The 18,093-nt window shown below is 40.4% G+C and overlaps 1 protein-coding gene across 10 annotated transcripts in view; it reads right to left on the reverse strand.

Annotated features, from left to right (window-relative positions):
• Positions 1 to 18,093, reverse strand: part of LOC119140746 (erbin-like) — a 119,742-nt gene that overhangs the window by 33,514 nt on the left and 68,135 nt on the right. For all 10 annotated transcript variants that reach the window (XR_005101694.1, XM_037372289.1, XM_037372288.1 and 7 more), the window contains 5 exons: positions 12,074 to 12,130; positions 3,441 to 3,504; positions 2,458 to 2,532; positions 1,008 to 1,152; positions 287 to 359 (listed from right to left, as the gene is read on the reverse strand). Coding sequence is in view for 9 of the 10 variants with exons in the window: in XM_037372289.1 (XP_037228186.1) it covers positions 287 to 359; positions 1,008 to 1,152; positions 2,458 to 2,532; positions 3,441 to 3,504; positions 12,074 to 12,130 (414 nt within the window). In the remaining variant the exon portion in view is untranslated. The remainder of the gene's footprint in view (positions 1 to 286; positions 360 to 1,007; positions 1,153 to 2,457; positions 2,533 to 3,440; positions 3,505 to 12,073; positions 12,131 to 18,093) is intronic.

The raw sequence follows: 18,093 nt of genomic DNA on the forward strand, positions 1-18,093 counted from the left end.
AAAGAATTAAGGAATACCTCGACTTGGTGTGCAAATTGACACTGCGCACCGGGTAATGAACCCGCCTATGGGAAAACAATAGGTCTTTTGCTATTAAATAATACATAAAGAACATAAAATTGAAAGCAAGTGCTTTTGTATCTTCCTTCTATTTCACAGTGTTTAAGACGTTAATATATAGAAAAAAATAAATCAAGTAGGTGTAAATACATTCAAAAGATAAGCCTCTATTACAGAAAAGTGTGCAGAAAGACAACGCAACCTTTTATTCAGGTGAAATACCTACCCTCCTATGGAGTCTGGCAAAGAAATTAATTGGTTTTCATCAATTTTAAGTGTTGTTACCTTCTTCAGGGAACCTGTAGTAAAATGAACAAGTAAATCAAAACAGGCACTTGTGTTCATTACATTTAGCTTTAAATTTAAATTAAGGGGGAAAAAAAACCTATGGGCAAGGAACCACATCTTCTGCATTCCCTGGCATGCCTATGGTGCTATATATCTACTAAGGAAATAAGCAGACAAGCTTACAGAACTTATTTGACAGCTTACCATGGGCCAGCCATGGGTGGTGGAGGGATTTTTTTTACTCTCTTACAGTCAACAATTTCTCATCCATTTACAAACTACTGTATGAAGTCAAGAATGCTCCAAAACAAATATAAATGTTATTATTCAGCTACACATTACAGCTTTATCTAAAACAGAAACTTTAAATCAGGGGTCCTCAAACTACTGCCCGCGGGCCAGATACGGCCCCCCAGGGTCCTCAATCCGGCCCCTGGTATTTACAGAACCCCCCCGCCGGGGGTTGGGGGGGGGAAACCAAGCAGCCACAGATGACTGCCTGCCACTTCATCCGCGCGCCGGCCCCCTGGTTAAAACATTTGAGGACCCCTGCATTAAATCAATTGAAACTTCGATCTAAAATGCCATTTGTCTATTTTCAAGCATCCTGTGTTGAAATTATAAGCTTTTAAGAACATGAATTAACTGAAAATACAAACCAATAGACTTTGGCAGTTGCTGAAGTGAATTACTGGATAACAGTAGGTCTTGTAGGCTTCCACAACCTGAAATACCTTCTTCAACTACTTCAATGTTGTTTTTAGAAACATCCAAGTAGGTGAGTTGTTTCAAAGTTCCTATGAACTAAAAGCAAGAGAAAATAATGCATTCTAGGAAATAACAAGTTGAAAACAAAAAAAGCCAGGAGATTTGACAACAAACTGTCTCTCAAGTGTAATGTCACAGGAAAAGAGAAAGCCTATTTATAGTGCTAAAATACAATTTTATGCAAAACATCCAAACTTTGTAATGAAATATTTTGTACAGATACACACAGTTGATGTTTTTACACACACACAGATACACCACAGTTATTCTACAGGTGTCTCTAAAGTCAGTCGGCTGTAAATTCAACTGTTTGATCAGTTATCGTGAATCAAGTGACTGAAGCTTTAGAAGAAACTTCAGAGATGTAACACAGTGTAACATAAAGATATAATTAAGGCTCCAGTAAAGTCTTTTAATGCTTATTTTTGCCTTTTGTGTAAAACTGCATCCTACTTAACCTCAAAACCAACAATAATGAATCCTTAATTATACTAAACCGAAAAAACCAAGTCAAAATATATGCTTGCATTACATTTCCATATGAACCAAGAATAAGCTTAAAGATTTGTGCACACTACTAAAATCTTCACAGGGAAGATGCAGTCACTTTCACAAATACAGTTTTACTGTAGGATAGAAAGGTTTAATATATCCACTCAACTCTTCTTCAAAGAAGAATTAGCTGAAATGAGGAGACAATAGAGAAGACTACTGATCATGCAAGAAACCCTCACATCAAAAGACTGCTAGTGATTTAAAGTCTGAAAACTGACTGGCTGCTTCCCAAATACTAGTTTACTCAATCATAAACACAGTTTCACAAGTGCTGCAGTAACAGGTCATCCTGGACCTCATGTAATGGAGATGTCAGGAAAACCTGGTATAGTCAACAAAACATTTTCTCAGGAATGGCTATACTCCATGTATACACTGGCAAAAAATTCTTTACGGTCGTTGCTTGTTTTACAGCCGTGACCGGTAAAAATTCACACAACATATTTATCCTGTAAATTCCTGCTTGCTATCTAACACAAAATAATCCCTTTTTGGAAGGACCAGTCAACCCTAAATTTCATCCAAGATTTGATGTAGGACTTTTCCTAAATTTGAACATAATCTTTAGATGAGAGGATTATAACTTTCAATTAAAGAAAAGCTGTGTACTCATCTACCGTGATCAGTGACAATTTCTAAATATAGTCAAGCATTTAAGTGGCATTTAGCATTTTGGCTTTAAGTAACATTAAAATTATACAGCAACTTTAACATATATGATAGTTGACAAAGCAAATACCACTGTAAATTAAAATACTAAATGTTTAACACAGTAAAAAGATTTACCCCTGGAATAAGTGTTAGTCTATTACCATCCATCCAAAATTCCTTTAACCCACTCAGTTGTTCAAGTACTTCAGGCTGTAAAGGAAACAATTTTTAAAAACTTCATACAAAAATAGTGAAAGGCAAAAACAACTTCAATGATTCATCTATTGTAACTTTAAGTCATGTCTTATAGCTGTTATATATATTGCTTCATTGGGTCATCAAATAAAACCCAGACAATTCACTTTTAAAAATGTAAATACATACTAGATATACAAAAATCTTTTAAGAACTTGATTACAGCACTAAATAATCCTTACAGAAAGTGTTATTTGTACCCTACTGGTGGCACACAGAGGCTTGACTGTTATACAGCAGGTCAGTATGTTCCACTATACTTTATTTCAATTCCTTTATACAGGAAAGTACCTCTACAGCAGAGGGATGTTAAGTGATTATAAATGGAAGATGTATTTGTCTGACATCATGAATAGGAAACAAGCTGATCCGTGTTGAGGGAAAAATCTGAGCACCTCAACTGTAAATACTATTTTAAATAATATTCAAACCTATAATTAATATAGTTTCCTTTGGATCTAAATAGTTTGTACACACTAATAAAAGTAGGTTATGCACAGCTTATACAGAACTTGAAACATTAAATACATGATGACCAATAAGTGTTTAGAATTTATTATGTTAAATGATTATGTTTATAATAATTCAAACACATATTACCATTAACTTTTTACCAGTAATGCAGCCACACTATGCCACAGTGTTTTATTTTCAAATTGAGGAAGAACACATACTCATATCTATAAGAATATGCACGTCATTTTTATAACAGGCTCTATAAAGTAGTATAAGATATACATAATATTTGCTCAGTAGCAAAACTCTTAAAGCTGATTTTTACATTTTCATATTTATAAAAAATAGATTAAAGGATACAGAGATTTATAAAAGATACAAAGCCCTGTTACTTAGGCAAAACTCACCACTTCTGTGAATTCATTACTTCCTAAATCCAGTCTCTCCAGCTGAGTCAGTCTGGACATGGTTCTGCACAGGAAGGGGATTAACAAAGAATTAGATTTAAGAAAATGCCAATTACATCCAATCTTTCTGTATTCATACAAATATATTAATTTTATCAGTATGAAATACCGATGCCGTTCTGTTACTGATGTTGAAAGGACAGGGTTAAAGTTACAAAGTGAGCAATCATGCAAGACTCTGGAATGAACCTAACCTTGAAGAAGAACATCACAGAAAGCCCCAAGATAAGAAAGGCTGCAAAATCCTGCTTTGTAGTTACTGACTTAGATACATGTGCATGAATTTGGAACAGAGCTCAGATAAGAGTGAACCCTAACTAATCTTAGGTAATTATAATACTAAAATACACCCCCCTTTGTGAATAATGAGCATGCTAATTGGGGGACCTCCCTAAATGCTTTAATCACAAAGTTAAATGCATAAACATGAAAATGTATAATTATGGGTGGTAAAAGAAATTGTTATTCACCGGTCAGTTGTATCTTGCTACTATAAATATAAAGATTAATCAGAAAGAGGGTGTGCTGGCTGTGTTAGATGCCTGGCACCCAATTCTGCAGAACTGATATAAAAGCAAATATCTGTGTGTTGATTGGATTTTTTCACACTGGGTGAAGAACCCTCATTTTGGGACAACGTTACCGGACTGATATCTAAATAAGGTCAAATTTTCACACACTGTTCAACCAGGCACATGTTAATGAACACGGTGACTGCAAGCTATGCTGATGCGGCTTGGGCATTGCCAGGAATAACCGCGGCAGAGTTAACCGGCCCTAGGGAGCGCTAGCGATCAGCATGTGGTGTGGCAGTTTGCACCGGAGGGCCCTGCACCCTGCTTGTAGGCACAACCCAGGAAAGTGCTCTACGTTTATGCCATAATGGTGGCCACTTGCCTCAGAGTTAAAGCCAGTGTTTCTACAGAGAAAGCCCCTGAGATGTCTGATGCTTCTACCCAGATGGAACTGATAAGGAAGGAGACTTCAGTACAGGAGATAGGTTGCCATGAGTAACCAGACCCTTATCCTGGAGAAAAGGTAAGTACCTGCACCTAAGGTGTGCACAGGTTGATGATCTGTTATGTCAGGTGGCTGAGTTGCAAAAAACAGTTAAAAGGCTATGCAGTATTAGAGGGACTGAGACAGGAATAAATAGGTAGTTTTAGAACTATGCTTCTGTAGCGGACACCACAGAGCATGAGGCACCTTGGACCCTAGTGACCCACAAAAGCAGGACTCTGCTTCAGTCTTCATCCTCTTGCATCACAACCAGAAACAGATATGAAGCTTTAACAGCTATAGACACCCATGAGCAAGGTCTGCATGGAGAAACTACACACAACAAGGTTACTGCAAAAAGAAACGCCAAGTGCTTGTAGTGGGTGACTCTGTTAAGGGGCACTGAGGCACCCATCTGCCAGCCTGACAGGGAGTTGTGTGAGGTACAAAGCCTTGCAGGAGCTAAGATCCAAGATGTTGCCAAGAGGGAGCCACAACTTCTCAAGAGCATGGAGTACTATCCACTGCTACTCTTTCACGTGGGCACAAATGACACTGCAAGCCAGAACCTGGGCAGAACCAAGGAAGATTATAAAGCCCTGGCGGTGCAAGTGAAAAATTCTGGTGCACAGAGTATTTTTCTTCTATTTTACCAGTAAGAGGAAAGGGTGCAGCCAGAAATAGAGGTATAATGCACATCAGCTTCTGGCTTCATGATTGGTGCCATTTTGAGGGTTTTGGTTTCTATGACAAGAGGACATTCTTTGACTATAGCCCATTAGGGAGGGATGGAATCCATCTGTGTAGAAGACACAATGGAATCTTTAGCAACTGGTTGTCCAGCTTGGTGAGGTGGACTTTAAGCTGAAGGGGGGTGGGTGGGTGTGGGGGTGTGTGTCGGGGTGTGTGGGTGTGGGTGGGTGTGTGGGTGTGTGTGTGTGGGGGGGGTGGATGTGTGTGTGGGGGGGTGTGTGGGTGTGTGTGTGTGGGGGGTGTGTGTGTGGGGGGGGTGTGTGTGTCTGTGTCTGTGTCTGTGTGTGTGTGTACATACAAAGTGGCAATGCTCACACCACTGCATCCAACTGGGGAATAAGCCAGGGCAACCAGAGCAGTGATATATGTTCGATGGGTACCAGAAGACCAGCCACCTCAACGGTGTGTGTGGCTATGGTGGATCCACTTGCACCCCTCCTGGGAAACCTGCACGCTCAATTACCTCTCTGAAATGCCTGTACACCAATGAATGCAGCATGGGGAATAAACAGGGAGAATTAGAGATTTGTGCGTGGCCGCAAGGCCATGATCTCGCTGCAATTACAGAGGCATGGTGGGATAGCTCGCATGACTGGAATGCTGTCATAGATGGCTATGTACTTTTTTAGGAAAGACAGGCCAGCAAGGCAAGGTGGTGAAGTTGCTCTTTATGTGAGGGAGCAACTGGAATGTATCGAGCTCTGCCTAGGGGTGGATGCAGAACGAGTTGAGAGCTTATAGGTAAAGATTAAGGGGCAGGCCAACATGGGTGACACTGTTGTGGATGTTTGCTACAGGCCACCTGATCAGGAAGAGGAAGTCGATGAGGCCTTCTACAGACAATTGGAGGTAGCCTCACAATCACAGGCCCTGGCTCTCATGGGGGACTTCAACCACCCTGATAGCTGCCGGCAAGACAACACAGCTGGGCACACACAGTCCATGAGGTTCCTGCAGAGCACTGATAACTTTTTGACGCAGGTGGTGGAGGAGGAACCAAGAAAGCAAGGTGTGCTCCTGGACCTTGTACTCACAAACAAAGGAGGACTGGTTGGGGATGTGAAGGTTAGGGGCGGCCTTGGCTCCAGTGACCATGAGATGGTAGAGTTCAGGATCCTGCGTGGAGGAAGCAGGGCAATAAGTAGGACTGCAACCCTGGACTTCAGGAGAGCTAACTTTGGCCTCTTCAAGGACCTACTTGAAGGAATCCCATGGGTTAGGGCTCTGGAAGGTGGGAGGGTCCAAGAGAGCTGGCTCATATTCAAGCATCACTTCCTCCAAGCTCAAGATAGCTGGATGTCTATGAGTAAGAAATCAAGCAAAGGGGGCAGGCGGCCTGCATGGCTGAGCAAGGAGCTTCTGGCAAAATTCAAACAGAAGGAAGTTTATGGGATGTGGAAAAAGGGACAGGCCACTTGGGAGGAACGTAGGGATGTTGTCAGAACATGCAGGGAGGCAATGAGGAAGGCTAGGTCCGTTTGGAATTAAATCTGGCAAGAGATACCAAGGACAACACGAAGGGCTTCTTCAAGTACATCAGCAGGAAAAGGATGACTAGGGAAAATGTGGGCCCACTGCTGAACGAGGTGGGTGCCCTGTTGACAAAGGACACAGAGAAGGCAGACTTACTGAATGCCTTCTTTGCTTCAGTCTTCACTGCCTAGGCTGGCCCTCAGTTTTCCAGGACCCTGGAGGCAAAACAGGAAGTCTGGAGAATGGAAGACTTTCCCCTGGTCGAGGAGGATCATGTTAGAGATCACTTAAGCAAACTTGACACCCACAAATCCATTTGCTTCAATGGGATGCACCCCTGAGTGCTGAGGGAACTGGCAGATGTTATTGCCAAGCCATTCTCCATCATCTTTGAAAGGTCATGGAGGACAGGGGAGGTGCCTGAGGACTGGAGGAAAGCCAGTGTCACTCCAGTCTTCAAAAAGGGCAAGAAGGAGGACCCAGTCAGCCTCACCTCCATTCCTGGAAAGATGATGGAACAGCTCATCCTGGAGGTCATCTTGAAGCACGTGGAGGAAAAGAAGGTTATCAGGAGCAGTCAACATGGATTCACCAAGGGGAAATCATGCCTGTCCAACCTGATAGCCTTCTATAATGGAATGACTGGCTGGGTAGACGAGGGGAGAGTGGTGGATGTTGTCTACCTTGACCTCAGCAAGGCTTCTGACACTGTCTCATAGGTAAGCTCAGGAAGTGTGGGTTAGATGAGTGGACAGTGAGGTGCATTGAGAACCGGCTGAATGGCAGAGCTCAGAGGGTTGTGATCAGTGGCGCAGAGTCCAGCTGGAGGCCTGTAGCTACTGGTGTTCCCCAGGGGTCAGTACTGGGTCCAGTCCTGTTCAACTTGTTCATCGATGACCTGGATGGAGGGACTGAGTGTACCCTCAGCAAGTTTGCTGATGATACTAAACTGGGAGGAGTGGCTGATACACCAGAAGGTTGTGCTGTCATTCAGCGAGACCTGGACAGGCTAGAGAGTTGGGTGGAGAGGAACCTCATGAAGTTCAACAAAGGCAAGCGTAAGGTCCTGCACCTAGGGAGGAACAACCCCATGCACCAGTACAGGCTAGGAATTGACCTGCTAGAAGGCAGCTCTGTGGAGAAGGCCCTGGGAGTTCTGGTGGACAGCAAGTTGCCCATGAGCCAGCAGTGTGCCCTTGTGGCCAAGAAGGCCAATGGGATCCTGGGGTGCATTAGGAGGAGCGTGGCCAGCAGGTTGAGGGAGTTTTATCTTCCCCCTCTACTCTGCCCTGGTGAGGTCGCATCTGGAGTACTGTGTTCTGGGTTCCCCAGTTCAAGAGAGACAGGGAACTACTGGAGGAGGGTCCAGCAAAGGGCTACAAAGACGATTAGGGGACTGGAACATCTCCCTTGTGAGGAAAGGCTGAGGGAGCTGGGCCTGTTTCGCCTGGAGAAAAGAAGACTGAGACGGGATCTTACCAATGTCTACAAATATCTTAAGGGCAAGTGTCAAGAGGATGGGGCCAGGCTCTTTTCAGTAGTGCCAAGCAACAGGGCAAGGGTCAATGGGCACAAACTGCAACATAGGAAGTTTCATCCGAATATGAGGAAAAGCTTCTTTACTTTGAGGGTGCCAGAGCACTGGAACAGGCTGCCCGGAGAGGCTGTGGTGTCTCCTTCTCTGGAGACATTCAAAACCTGCCTGGATGCAACTCTGTGCAACCTGCTCTAGGAGAACCTGCTTTAGCAGGAGGGTTAGACTAGATGATCTGCAGAGGTCCCTTCCAACCCTGACCATTCTGTGATTCTATGACTGTCACACAGAGTACACTGCAAGACATGTACAGATTAATTTACAAAAAGCTAAAGATCACTAGAGTCATCCTTATTATGATAAATAGTAACTCTGAAGTTACTTTTCTTTTGAATGCCTTTCACCTCCAGTCATAATCAGCTTTTTCAGTAGCCACAGGCTCATTAACTACATGTTTTTCTCCTAAATAAAGACCACTACCTAATGATTAGATAAAACAGAAGAGACCGCTGTTGAATCACAATAACCACCAATGCCTTTCTCCCTCTCCAGGCTGCTGACAAAGTTGTTTCCATATGATATGGTCTGGAATCCTAATTATTCCTCAGGTCCTACAACAAATCAGATGACTAAATTTGATTTCATGACACATCAATAGGGCAAAGATTAAATCAGTGACTGAAATAAAGTAAAATCCATTCTTTCAAGCTGTGTTTTGGCAATTTTCTCTCTCTCTCTCTCTAATATCTCTTTGGTTTTCTGTATTGTTTAAGAGCAACTATACCTTCAGACAAAATGCAAACAAAGCTTTTCATACAGTGAAAATGTAAAACAAGAAAAGTCAATGCTAAAGAAAGAGGAATACAGGACTGGAAAGAAAAATTTACTAGATCGCTGAGTTACACCTATTTCTATCTCTGCCACAGCATTATGTAATCCCTTTCATAAACTAAAAAAATTGTTTCATAATCCATATTATTGAATTTGCTGTCAAATCAATCCAACACTAACAGAACAGGTAGTTTAAATTATGCCTCAGATTCTGATGCTGTAAATAGTCAAATTCACTAAGGGTAACAATACCACTTACTTCAAGTAGCATAAAATTCAAGAGGTGTGAGTGATAGGCAAGATAAGTCCCTGAATCATTGCAATTACACCTTCAAATAACTTGCTCCTTTCTAAAAAGGTTACTCTATTGACAATTAGCCAACAGACAGAAGCTTAAAAAAATAATCAATGAGATACCTTTTTATATTTGCATCAGACCATTTTCCCAACTTCCAGCTAAGGTCTCTAAAACAATCTCTGCATATTTTTGCTTTCCTTTCAGCAGAAATATTTTTATTAAGATGGTTTGCATTATAATACTGTCAGTTTTGCATTCTCTAGCTGTGGATAAGCTCCAATCAAAATTATGCATTTGGCACAAAGCAAGGTTCATTTAGTGTGTTGGCATTAATTACCCATTTTTATTAACAGTCTTTCAAGTGCTTTATGCTTTAGTGTTAAAAATTATGTGCATGTTTAATTCAGCAAGAGAGCTAGCTGATTTTGTAGAAGTTTATCCAAATATACCTCTCATTACAAATAAGAAAAGTAGCAGCTAAAAGTATGAAAATATTATGAAGGAGAGAAAGACAGGGAAAATATTGGTATTCTATAGCAAAAATATTAGCACGCACTGCTACATCTTATTAGCTTCAAAACCTTCCCTTTGGATTTTCTACACTATCTAAACTGTAAATCAGGTTCCTTTTAAAACACATACTCAGGTTTGGGAAACTGTAAGTTCAAATTTCCCATTGGCTTCTGTTCTGACATAATAAAGGCAGGCAACAGATGCCTTTGTTGGCCAGGTCAACTGCTACACAGTTGTATCATCCTGAAAGGCAGATTCACGTCTTGCATGCTATGGACACCACAATATTTTTTTTCTCTCCAGTGTACATCATACATAATCGATATATTTTTCCAGTGCCTCACTGTAGCAAAATGCATATTAATGTGTTTGAATCAATACATTTAAAAAGCAGTCTCAAAAGCTTTAATTTCCCCTAATTGAACCACAAGAGTACCAGAAGAGAATAATAAAGGTGGCAGCTCAGCATGTACTGTATGTAGATCGTTATGGAGGTGCTGCAGAGGACATCATCATGACAGCTGCTGTTTAGTTTTTAAGCAAGGATGAAACCCCTGAAATCAACAAAAAATTTTCCAGCAACTTCAATGGAAGTGTTTGGCTTAAATACATTACAGCATTTGTTTAAGTGTCTCTTATCACTACAAGAGACCTCCATAAACTACTCTTTTTAAAATACTGCATGCAATTAATGCTATTAGTGTTAATTGTGGCAATTAAGGTCAGAGTAATTTTATAAATTTTAATTATTGCTACTGTTTCACAGTTGGGAGTAACTTAATTTACAGAGCTTCTACCCAAATTACATGTCCTCTAATTTTTTCTACTGAAAAAAAGAAGGATAGAGAGTATTTATATAACATGAATGAGTAGAATATTTAATACTTGGAAGATTTAAATTCACGCATTCTGACGTTATACATTTCATTCCAGATGCGAGTTTTGGCATTTTTATGCACCACAGTATGGTATCTAGGCACATAAAAAAGGAATTCCAATGGAACATACCCCTTGTTCATGTCTTAGGCACATAGTTAGCTAGAGTCACTAGAAAAGTTGGCTGTTGTACTTAAAGGGCTGGCAACTCACACTTCAGCCTACTGCATGGAAGTCTCTGCTAGCATATGAGCTGGACAGAAGAAATATTCAATTGATAGGACTCCTCTTTTCCACCAAAACATCTGAAACCAATACCTCTCTTTACCAGTGTCTGTTGCCAGAGGAGGACTCCTTTCATTGCACACTACAACATATTCAGGACTCTACAGCTAGTTATTCACATCCCATCTTTGGGATCTCTGTTTCTCTCTTCACTGATCTTTTATACCTCTGATAACCCGCTTAGACCTCCAGGGTCCAAGTCAGAAAATTCAGAGCATTGCTCTAGCTCACAGAAAGTTGCAGGAACTGCAACACCATCAACCTGGGTTTCTTTGATGAAGCAAGTGAGAGTTGCAAGGCAGGGCTTAGAAAGGTGTTAGATTTTAAAAGATAAGTACAATTGCATTTACTGTTAAAAGAAACACTATAACAATTTCCATAACTATTTGACACAATTACAGAAAACATGGCTGACTAATATGCTTTCATTATGTTAAACAAGCCTGTTGCCTTATAAAATACACACTGCATAACAGACTGCAACACAGGAGTTTTTACTTTCTTCAGCAGTGAAGTATATTAAACAGGAAAAAAACTGTTCACATCACGTGAATCTTATTCCCTCAGTCATTCTGAGCAAGCATCTCAAACTCCAGATTTGATTTAGAGATAATGCCTAAGTTTCAGGCACTCAGCCATCAGAACAGTACTCAGACAGGCATCTGAGCACCAATACAATGCTGTGTGCAAAAAGCATCAGACACCTCAGAATGATCATCCTGAAGTGCTTACAGGCTGACTTAAAAGCCTGATAGGTGGGTCAGAAATACAGAGCTGGAGAGGGACAGAAAATTTTCAAAAATCTCTGAATAGGCAAACAACTGAATAGGAAGACCAGGGAGCCTGAAAAGAGATATAATTTCAGCAGTATGAGGGGAAAGTTCCTAGCTTAGTCCAATACTTAGCTACACATTTTAAGCCGTGACCTACTTTTCGATATGCACTACATTATTAGTATAACTACAGAAAAACTCTTCCAAAGTATTTTAAATAAATTTCATACATACTTACTTTGGCAATATTTTTAACTGGTTTTCTCTAAGTTCCAATATCTGTAGTTTAGTTAATCTGTAACAGAAAGGCATAACAATTTATCACAATATACTGTATTCGCAAAATATGACAAACAGAATGGACAACCTTCTCTAGAAGGGAAGAATAGTAGTCCTTTCTCTTTGGAGACTGCAGATGATGCTTTTTATAGTCCTAATGATGAACTTAAAACATCAACAGCAGAACTGTAGCTCTTGGCCGCTTTTGGTATTAGATCATCCCCATTACCAGCTCAGATTAGGGGAAGCCTCTGAAAAGGTAAATAGTTCAACAACCCTGGAGAACAAGGAAGAAGATCTGCCTAATAAGATACCAATTCTTAACATTAAGAAGAAATTATTCACCACCACCACCTTTCTGATGTATCGCACAACTCTGGATACCTGCTCAGCTTCTTTTTTTTTGTAGTAGGGATCTTTTTGAACACTGGTCTAAAAATAAAGTAGCACATTCAATCAACTCCAAACCCCTTTATTTTGAGAAGGCTTCAACATTCAAACACTGCATTAGGCTCCAGTTGGTGTTTTACATTGGTGACAGGGAAAATAGCTAGACAGTTTGTAGTTTCTCTTCACAACGTGTATGCAGCCAAATTTCTCAGTTGAAAGCAGTAGAAGCAAATCTCCATTCATATGCTAAACTACACATATGTATGCTCACACTTCGTTGACTTTAGCCAGAACTCACTGTACTACACTTCTAATAAGCTAATTCTGTAAACTTAAAGACTGCCTTTGGTGACAGAAAGGTTCATAGCTTTGTGACCTTGTTTCATGTTCTACTCACTCCAGCTAACCCTAAGAGATTGGAGATACAAGTATCCAAGTTCTTATGTGTAGAGCTACACAGAGGCTACTAGGGAAACATTTTCAACCTGTCCTGGCTGGGAGATTCAGGCTATATCTAAACTAGTAATTTTCTTGCAGTAGTTGATGAGAAATATTGGCCTGAAGCAGTTGTCACCTCTTTCATTATGACTGGGAGAGTTAATTCAAGTTTAATATAATAGTACACATGAAATAGCCTAGCTGCTCTTTAAATTGCTGGTGTAAATGCCCATGCTAAGCATCTTGAATTGCTATAATGGAACTGAAAAAACTGGGGTTTAATTCAGAAAAGAAATACAGACAGATAATTAGTCTGCCTATACTAAAGGATAAATAAAAGTCATAGTGACAGAATGTATATTTCCTCTGCCATTCTATCACAAAGATTTGTTATACTCATATGGAAACATTTCATTTCTCAACTGTAAAAACCCATAACCACAGAAATATGTATACATCACCTAAACACAAAGATATAAGGGAATATTATTCAACTTTAAGTATACCTGGTATAATGGTCTCAACAAAATTACTGTTGTAGGACTGTTATTTTATGTAACCAACTTAGGTTGCTTTTAAAATGTAGCTCAACTTTTATTTAAAACAAAATCTCTACATGAACACTTTGCCAGAATAATATCAATATTCTTCCTAAATCTGATTTCCTTAATTATACAATCTGTAAAACTGTAGAAGAAATATATAGCAGGTATACTTAGAAACTCACTGTTCAACAGCAGTCATTCCTTGGAAAGCTAAAAATATTCCAGAGAGAGATATTCTTTATTTTTCACCTCCCTTGAAGTTTTGCTAATGCAGAAATATTTTTAAAAAAATCATAACTAAAATATAAAGGCAACAGGACTGAAACACATACATCCTATAGCAGGTTGCATTTTGCAAAAGTTTCAGCAAAATTGCATATATTTAACTAAATTCAGCCCCAAATTTGATCATCATTGTACATTTATGTACAAAGATATCCCAAAGTAGATACTACTAAAAATATCTACCACTGCAAATACTACTGGCAAACTGTTGAGAAACAAGATTAAAAGTAAATTCATTGCAACATCACAGTAAAAAGTCTCTGGAAGCAATACCTCACTAAAGGCAAGATTCTCAAAGTTCTTAAAATTTCACTGAAGATAAACTCTTTGCTTATCTTAAACATCCATCAGTAAATAATGTTTCCCATTTAAAGCCCTGTCTCAACATTAGCATGCAGTGAGCTTAAAGTTTAGAATGCTCTGCTTATATATTTGTATATGTAAATGCAAATATACATGATGCATTTAGATACAGTAGATACAGCTTGCTTAGGTAAGCACAAGCAATTCTCAGACTTCTGTGCAATGGCATAAAGGCTAATTCTAGGATCTGGGCCAATATTAATACATTCAAATTAGAATTTGGGAGTAGAAGAAAAAAATAATCAATCAAACAAAAAAACCCCAACCCACACTTTATCACCTCAGAATTTCAAAGGAATTGGCATATTTAGTCAAAAAGTCTGGTGATTTTTAATAAGTCTAACAGGTTGGACTGGTACAACAGCACTGAAGGACAGCAAGTATGTAATGCTCATAAAGAAGGGAAAAAAATATTGAATAACCACAACCACAAAATTATGCAAAGCTTTAGCACAAATTTTGAAGGAGAGAACAAAACATGGAGGTAAATGTAATAAAATGCTGCATGTATATACTAAAAGTAGTTTGCATTACACAAAGTTTTCTTTCCTAAGCAACAGGCTGAATATTACTAATAGAGGTGCTCAAAGACCCATTTTGGGACTATCCTAAACAATATTTTTTAACAGCAACTTTAAAGGACAGAAAAATGTTTAAGTTGGTTGATGCCATAGAGGACAGTCACAGACAATACAGTGAATTATTAGGACACTAGGGGAAAAAACTGTAAAACCTTAAGGACTGAAAAATATAGAAAAGGGTCAAGATGTCACAGTACTAAGTCAAGTACTTATGATTTCCTTGTAGAGTCATCAGTCATTTCTAACTGAGCTGTCCAATGCATTAGTCAATTGTGGGAAATGACACAAGGCAGCTGCAAAAAGGGCTAGTGGAACACTAGACTATAACCGGAGACATTTCCAAGAGAAACAAGAAGATAAACATGACATTGTACAAGCCATGAAGAGATCTCAATTTGAATTCTAAATATAGCTACAAACAATGCCATCCGAAGAAAAAAAATAATTAAAATTACAAGTAGTTCCAAGATCTATTAATATGACCAGGCACAAAGGAAAACCTGCCATACCAGAGGGAAACAATTTTGTTTAGTCTAACAAAAAGAAGTATATGGTAACACTATAAAAACAGTAGGTGAGAGAATGAGGGACAACACTTATGAGGACAGCAATTAAACTGTGGAACAAATGAATATAAACGGTCAGAGAGTAACTGATGTGGGAAACCAGGTTTCTAACCTGAACTAGTGGAACAGAGACCGTGACACATGGACCAGAAAACTAGCTACCTTCAATATAGCATTGGCTTAGTTTTTAAGAGGCATTATTGCCTATACTTGCCAGTAAAAGCAGGCAACAGAACTCAGTTACTTCATGCGTTCCCATCAAATGAAGAGAAACAGCTATAAAGCTATATACAAAACAACTGATGCACCAAAGTGAAAGAAGCTGAAGGCTTGTCCTGGATGGGAATAATTAACAATGCACTAAATGTCTCAAAAGCTTCTACCAGAGTTAATTCTCATATTCCAAAGTACAAGCTGTATATCAGACCATTTGCACTAGCAAGTGTTTATACTTAGTTTTAAAGCTGCTGGGGTGCCAGAGCAGTCTGATCACTTAGAAAAACAAAAGTAGTCAAAGGGATCTGAACCTTACTTTGAATTGACATGTTACCAAATTCATTGTTTTCTAATATATTTGATCTAAACATTATCTTCCTATACAATAGTATTTATTTTGTGCATTACTGTACCATTAAGCAGGTAAACTTATATAAATACCTTGAATTAATTTAAAAACTGATAAGAAAAGTCTTAATTTCAGGTTCATTCTCCTGGCTAAAAGCTAGGATGCTGCAAGTCACTATTTCTGTTTAAAAAAACACGGCTGAATACTTCATAGCTATTAAAGAGAAACACTACACTAGAGAACTGGCTTTCAAGTTGCCTTCATTAACTAATTTATTCTTAAGCAGTTAGTAATATAATGACTCCACCATTTACCTAGCCATTAAGCAAGAGAGAACAGGACAGTGAAGAACAAAAAAACTATAAGTAATGAGGATTTTTAAAACTGCATGTAAGATTAACTTCTTTGAAGACCAGCTGTGTGTATTGGCTCTGGCTGAGATGGAGCTAATTCTCCCCACAGCAGCCCTCACAGTGCTGTGCTTTGTATTGGTAGCCAGAAAGGTGGTGATAACACACCAGTGTTTTGGCTACTGCTGAGCAGTGCTCCCACAGCATCAAGGCTGTCCCTCCAACCTTTCCCCCTCACCAGTAGGCTGGGGGTGGCAAGATCTTGGGAGGGGACACAGCCAGGACAGCTGACCCAAAGTGACCAATGGGATATTCCATACCCCATGACACCTGATCAGCAATAAAAGGTAAGAGAAAGGAGGGGGGGGGGGGAGGGGGGGGGAAAGTGGGATTAATTATTGAGGCATTTCTCTTCTGAAGCAACTGCTATGCGTTCCCAGGAAGTGGGTGGACATCGCCTGCTGATGGGAAGCAGAGAATAATTTATTTTTGTTTTCCTTTGCTTTGGTGCACGGCCTTTGCTATTGCTTTATTAAACTGCTTTTATCTTGACCCATGAGTTCTTTTCCATCTTATTTTCTCCCTCCCCTGTCCTGCTGAGGAGGGGAGTGACAGAGCAGCTTGGTGGGCACTTGGCAGCCAGCCAAGGTCAACCCACCACAGTCCTTTTTGGCACCTAACATGGGGCACAAGACAGCAGCAGTTTTGTATTGTGTGCTATAGCTATAGTAATCATTAAGTGGCAAGCTTCTGTGTGGGTCATGGAGTTTGCTGGCTGCCCTGCTTGTCTATTTTGCTGAGCTTGCGAACATGCTAGTACAAACAATGGCTGTGTGCTTCTTTGCCTTGGCATTGATGGCCTTACTGTGCTGGGGGAGGTATCTCGTGGAGAGGATGATGGAACACATCCTCCCGCTCTTCCTACCTGGCATCTCTGTGGGTGGTGTTATTACACAGGCTCCTGAGGTCCTTGTTCACCCTTACGTGAGCTGTTTAATACTAATTAACACAGTTGGCATACTATGGGGTTTGTGGAATCTGATGTCACCCTGGTGTAAGAGGAGACAACTTTTGGGTGAGGCAATACTGAAATGTGCCTCGAGGTGGCCAGTCCCTGGGTGGCAGGGTGTGTGGAAGGATTTGGGGAGGTATGTAGGACAGTTATCACCTCCCATAGCCTGGGACTTTACACCTGAACACGCAAGCAACCCTGGCAAACTGACACGCCACCTGATAGAAGGGTGCTTTGCCTGCCCCAATGAAAACCAGCAGCTTCTGGCACTGTACTGGGGCCTGACCTGTGCCTATTGAGCCACAGTTCAGTACTCTCAGAAGACTGTGGTTAAGGCACGGACCCAAACCACCTCTGAGAACACGTTGACTGAGACTGGGGTGCAAGCTACATCTGAGGACATGATAGTAGAGCTAGGGACCCAAACTGCATTTGAGGACACCATGGTTGAGGTAGGGACCCAAACAACAACAACTAGAGTAATTGCCCCCAGTAGTGAAAAAGAAACAGTGGACAAGGAGAACAACAGGTCCATATCATCGATTACTAAGGGAGGAGGAAGAAGAGGAAAGGTTTGATCAGGAAGCCAGTCCTTCGGCAGAGAACTGGGAGGAATGAGTGAGATAATTTAGGCAGGAAGCAGAAACTGCCCGGTCCCTGACCTCATCGGAACTTTGAAACATGTAGAAGATGTCCACAGCCGCCAGCCAGGTGAGAGGATTGCTGTCTGGCTGCTCCGGTGCTGGGATAGCGGGGCCGACAGTCAGCAACTGGAAGGTAAGGAAGCCCAACAGCTGGGATCCCTTGCTAGAAACCAGGGTACTGAGAGAGAAGTTGGAAAAGAGGCCGCAATTTGCAGTCTCTGGAGACAGCTCCTCTCAAGT

This window comes from Falco rusticolus, chromosome W, assembly GCF_015220075.1.
Source record: "Falco rusticolus isolate bFalRus1 chromosome W, bFalRus1.pri, whole genome shotgun sequence".
Classification (NCBI taxonomy): domain Eukaryota; kingdom Metazoa; phylum Chordata; class Aves; order Falconiformes; family Falconidae; genus Falco; species Falco rusticolus.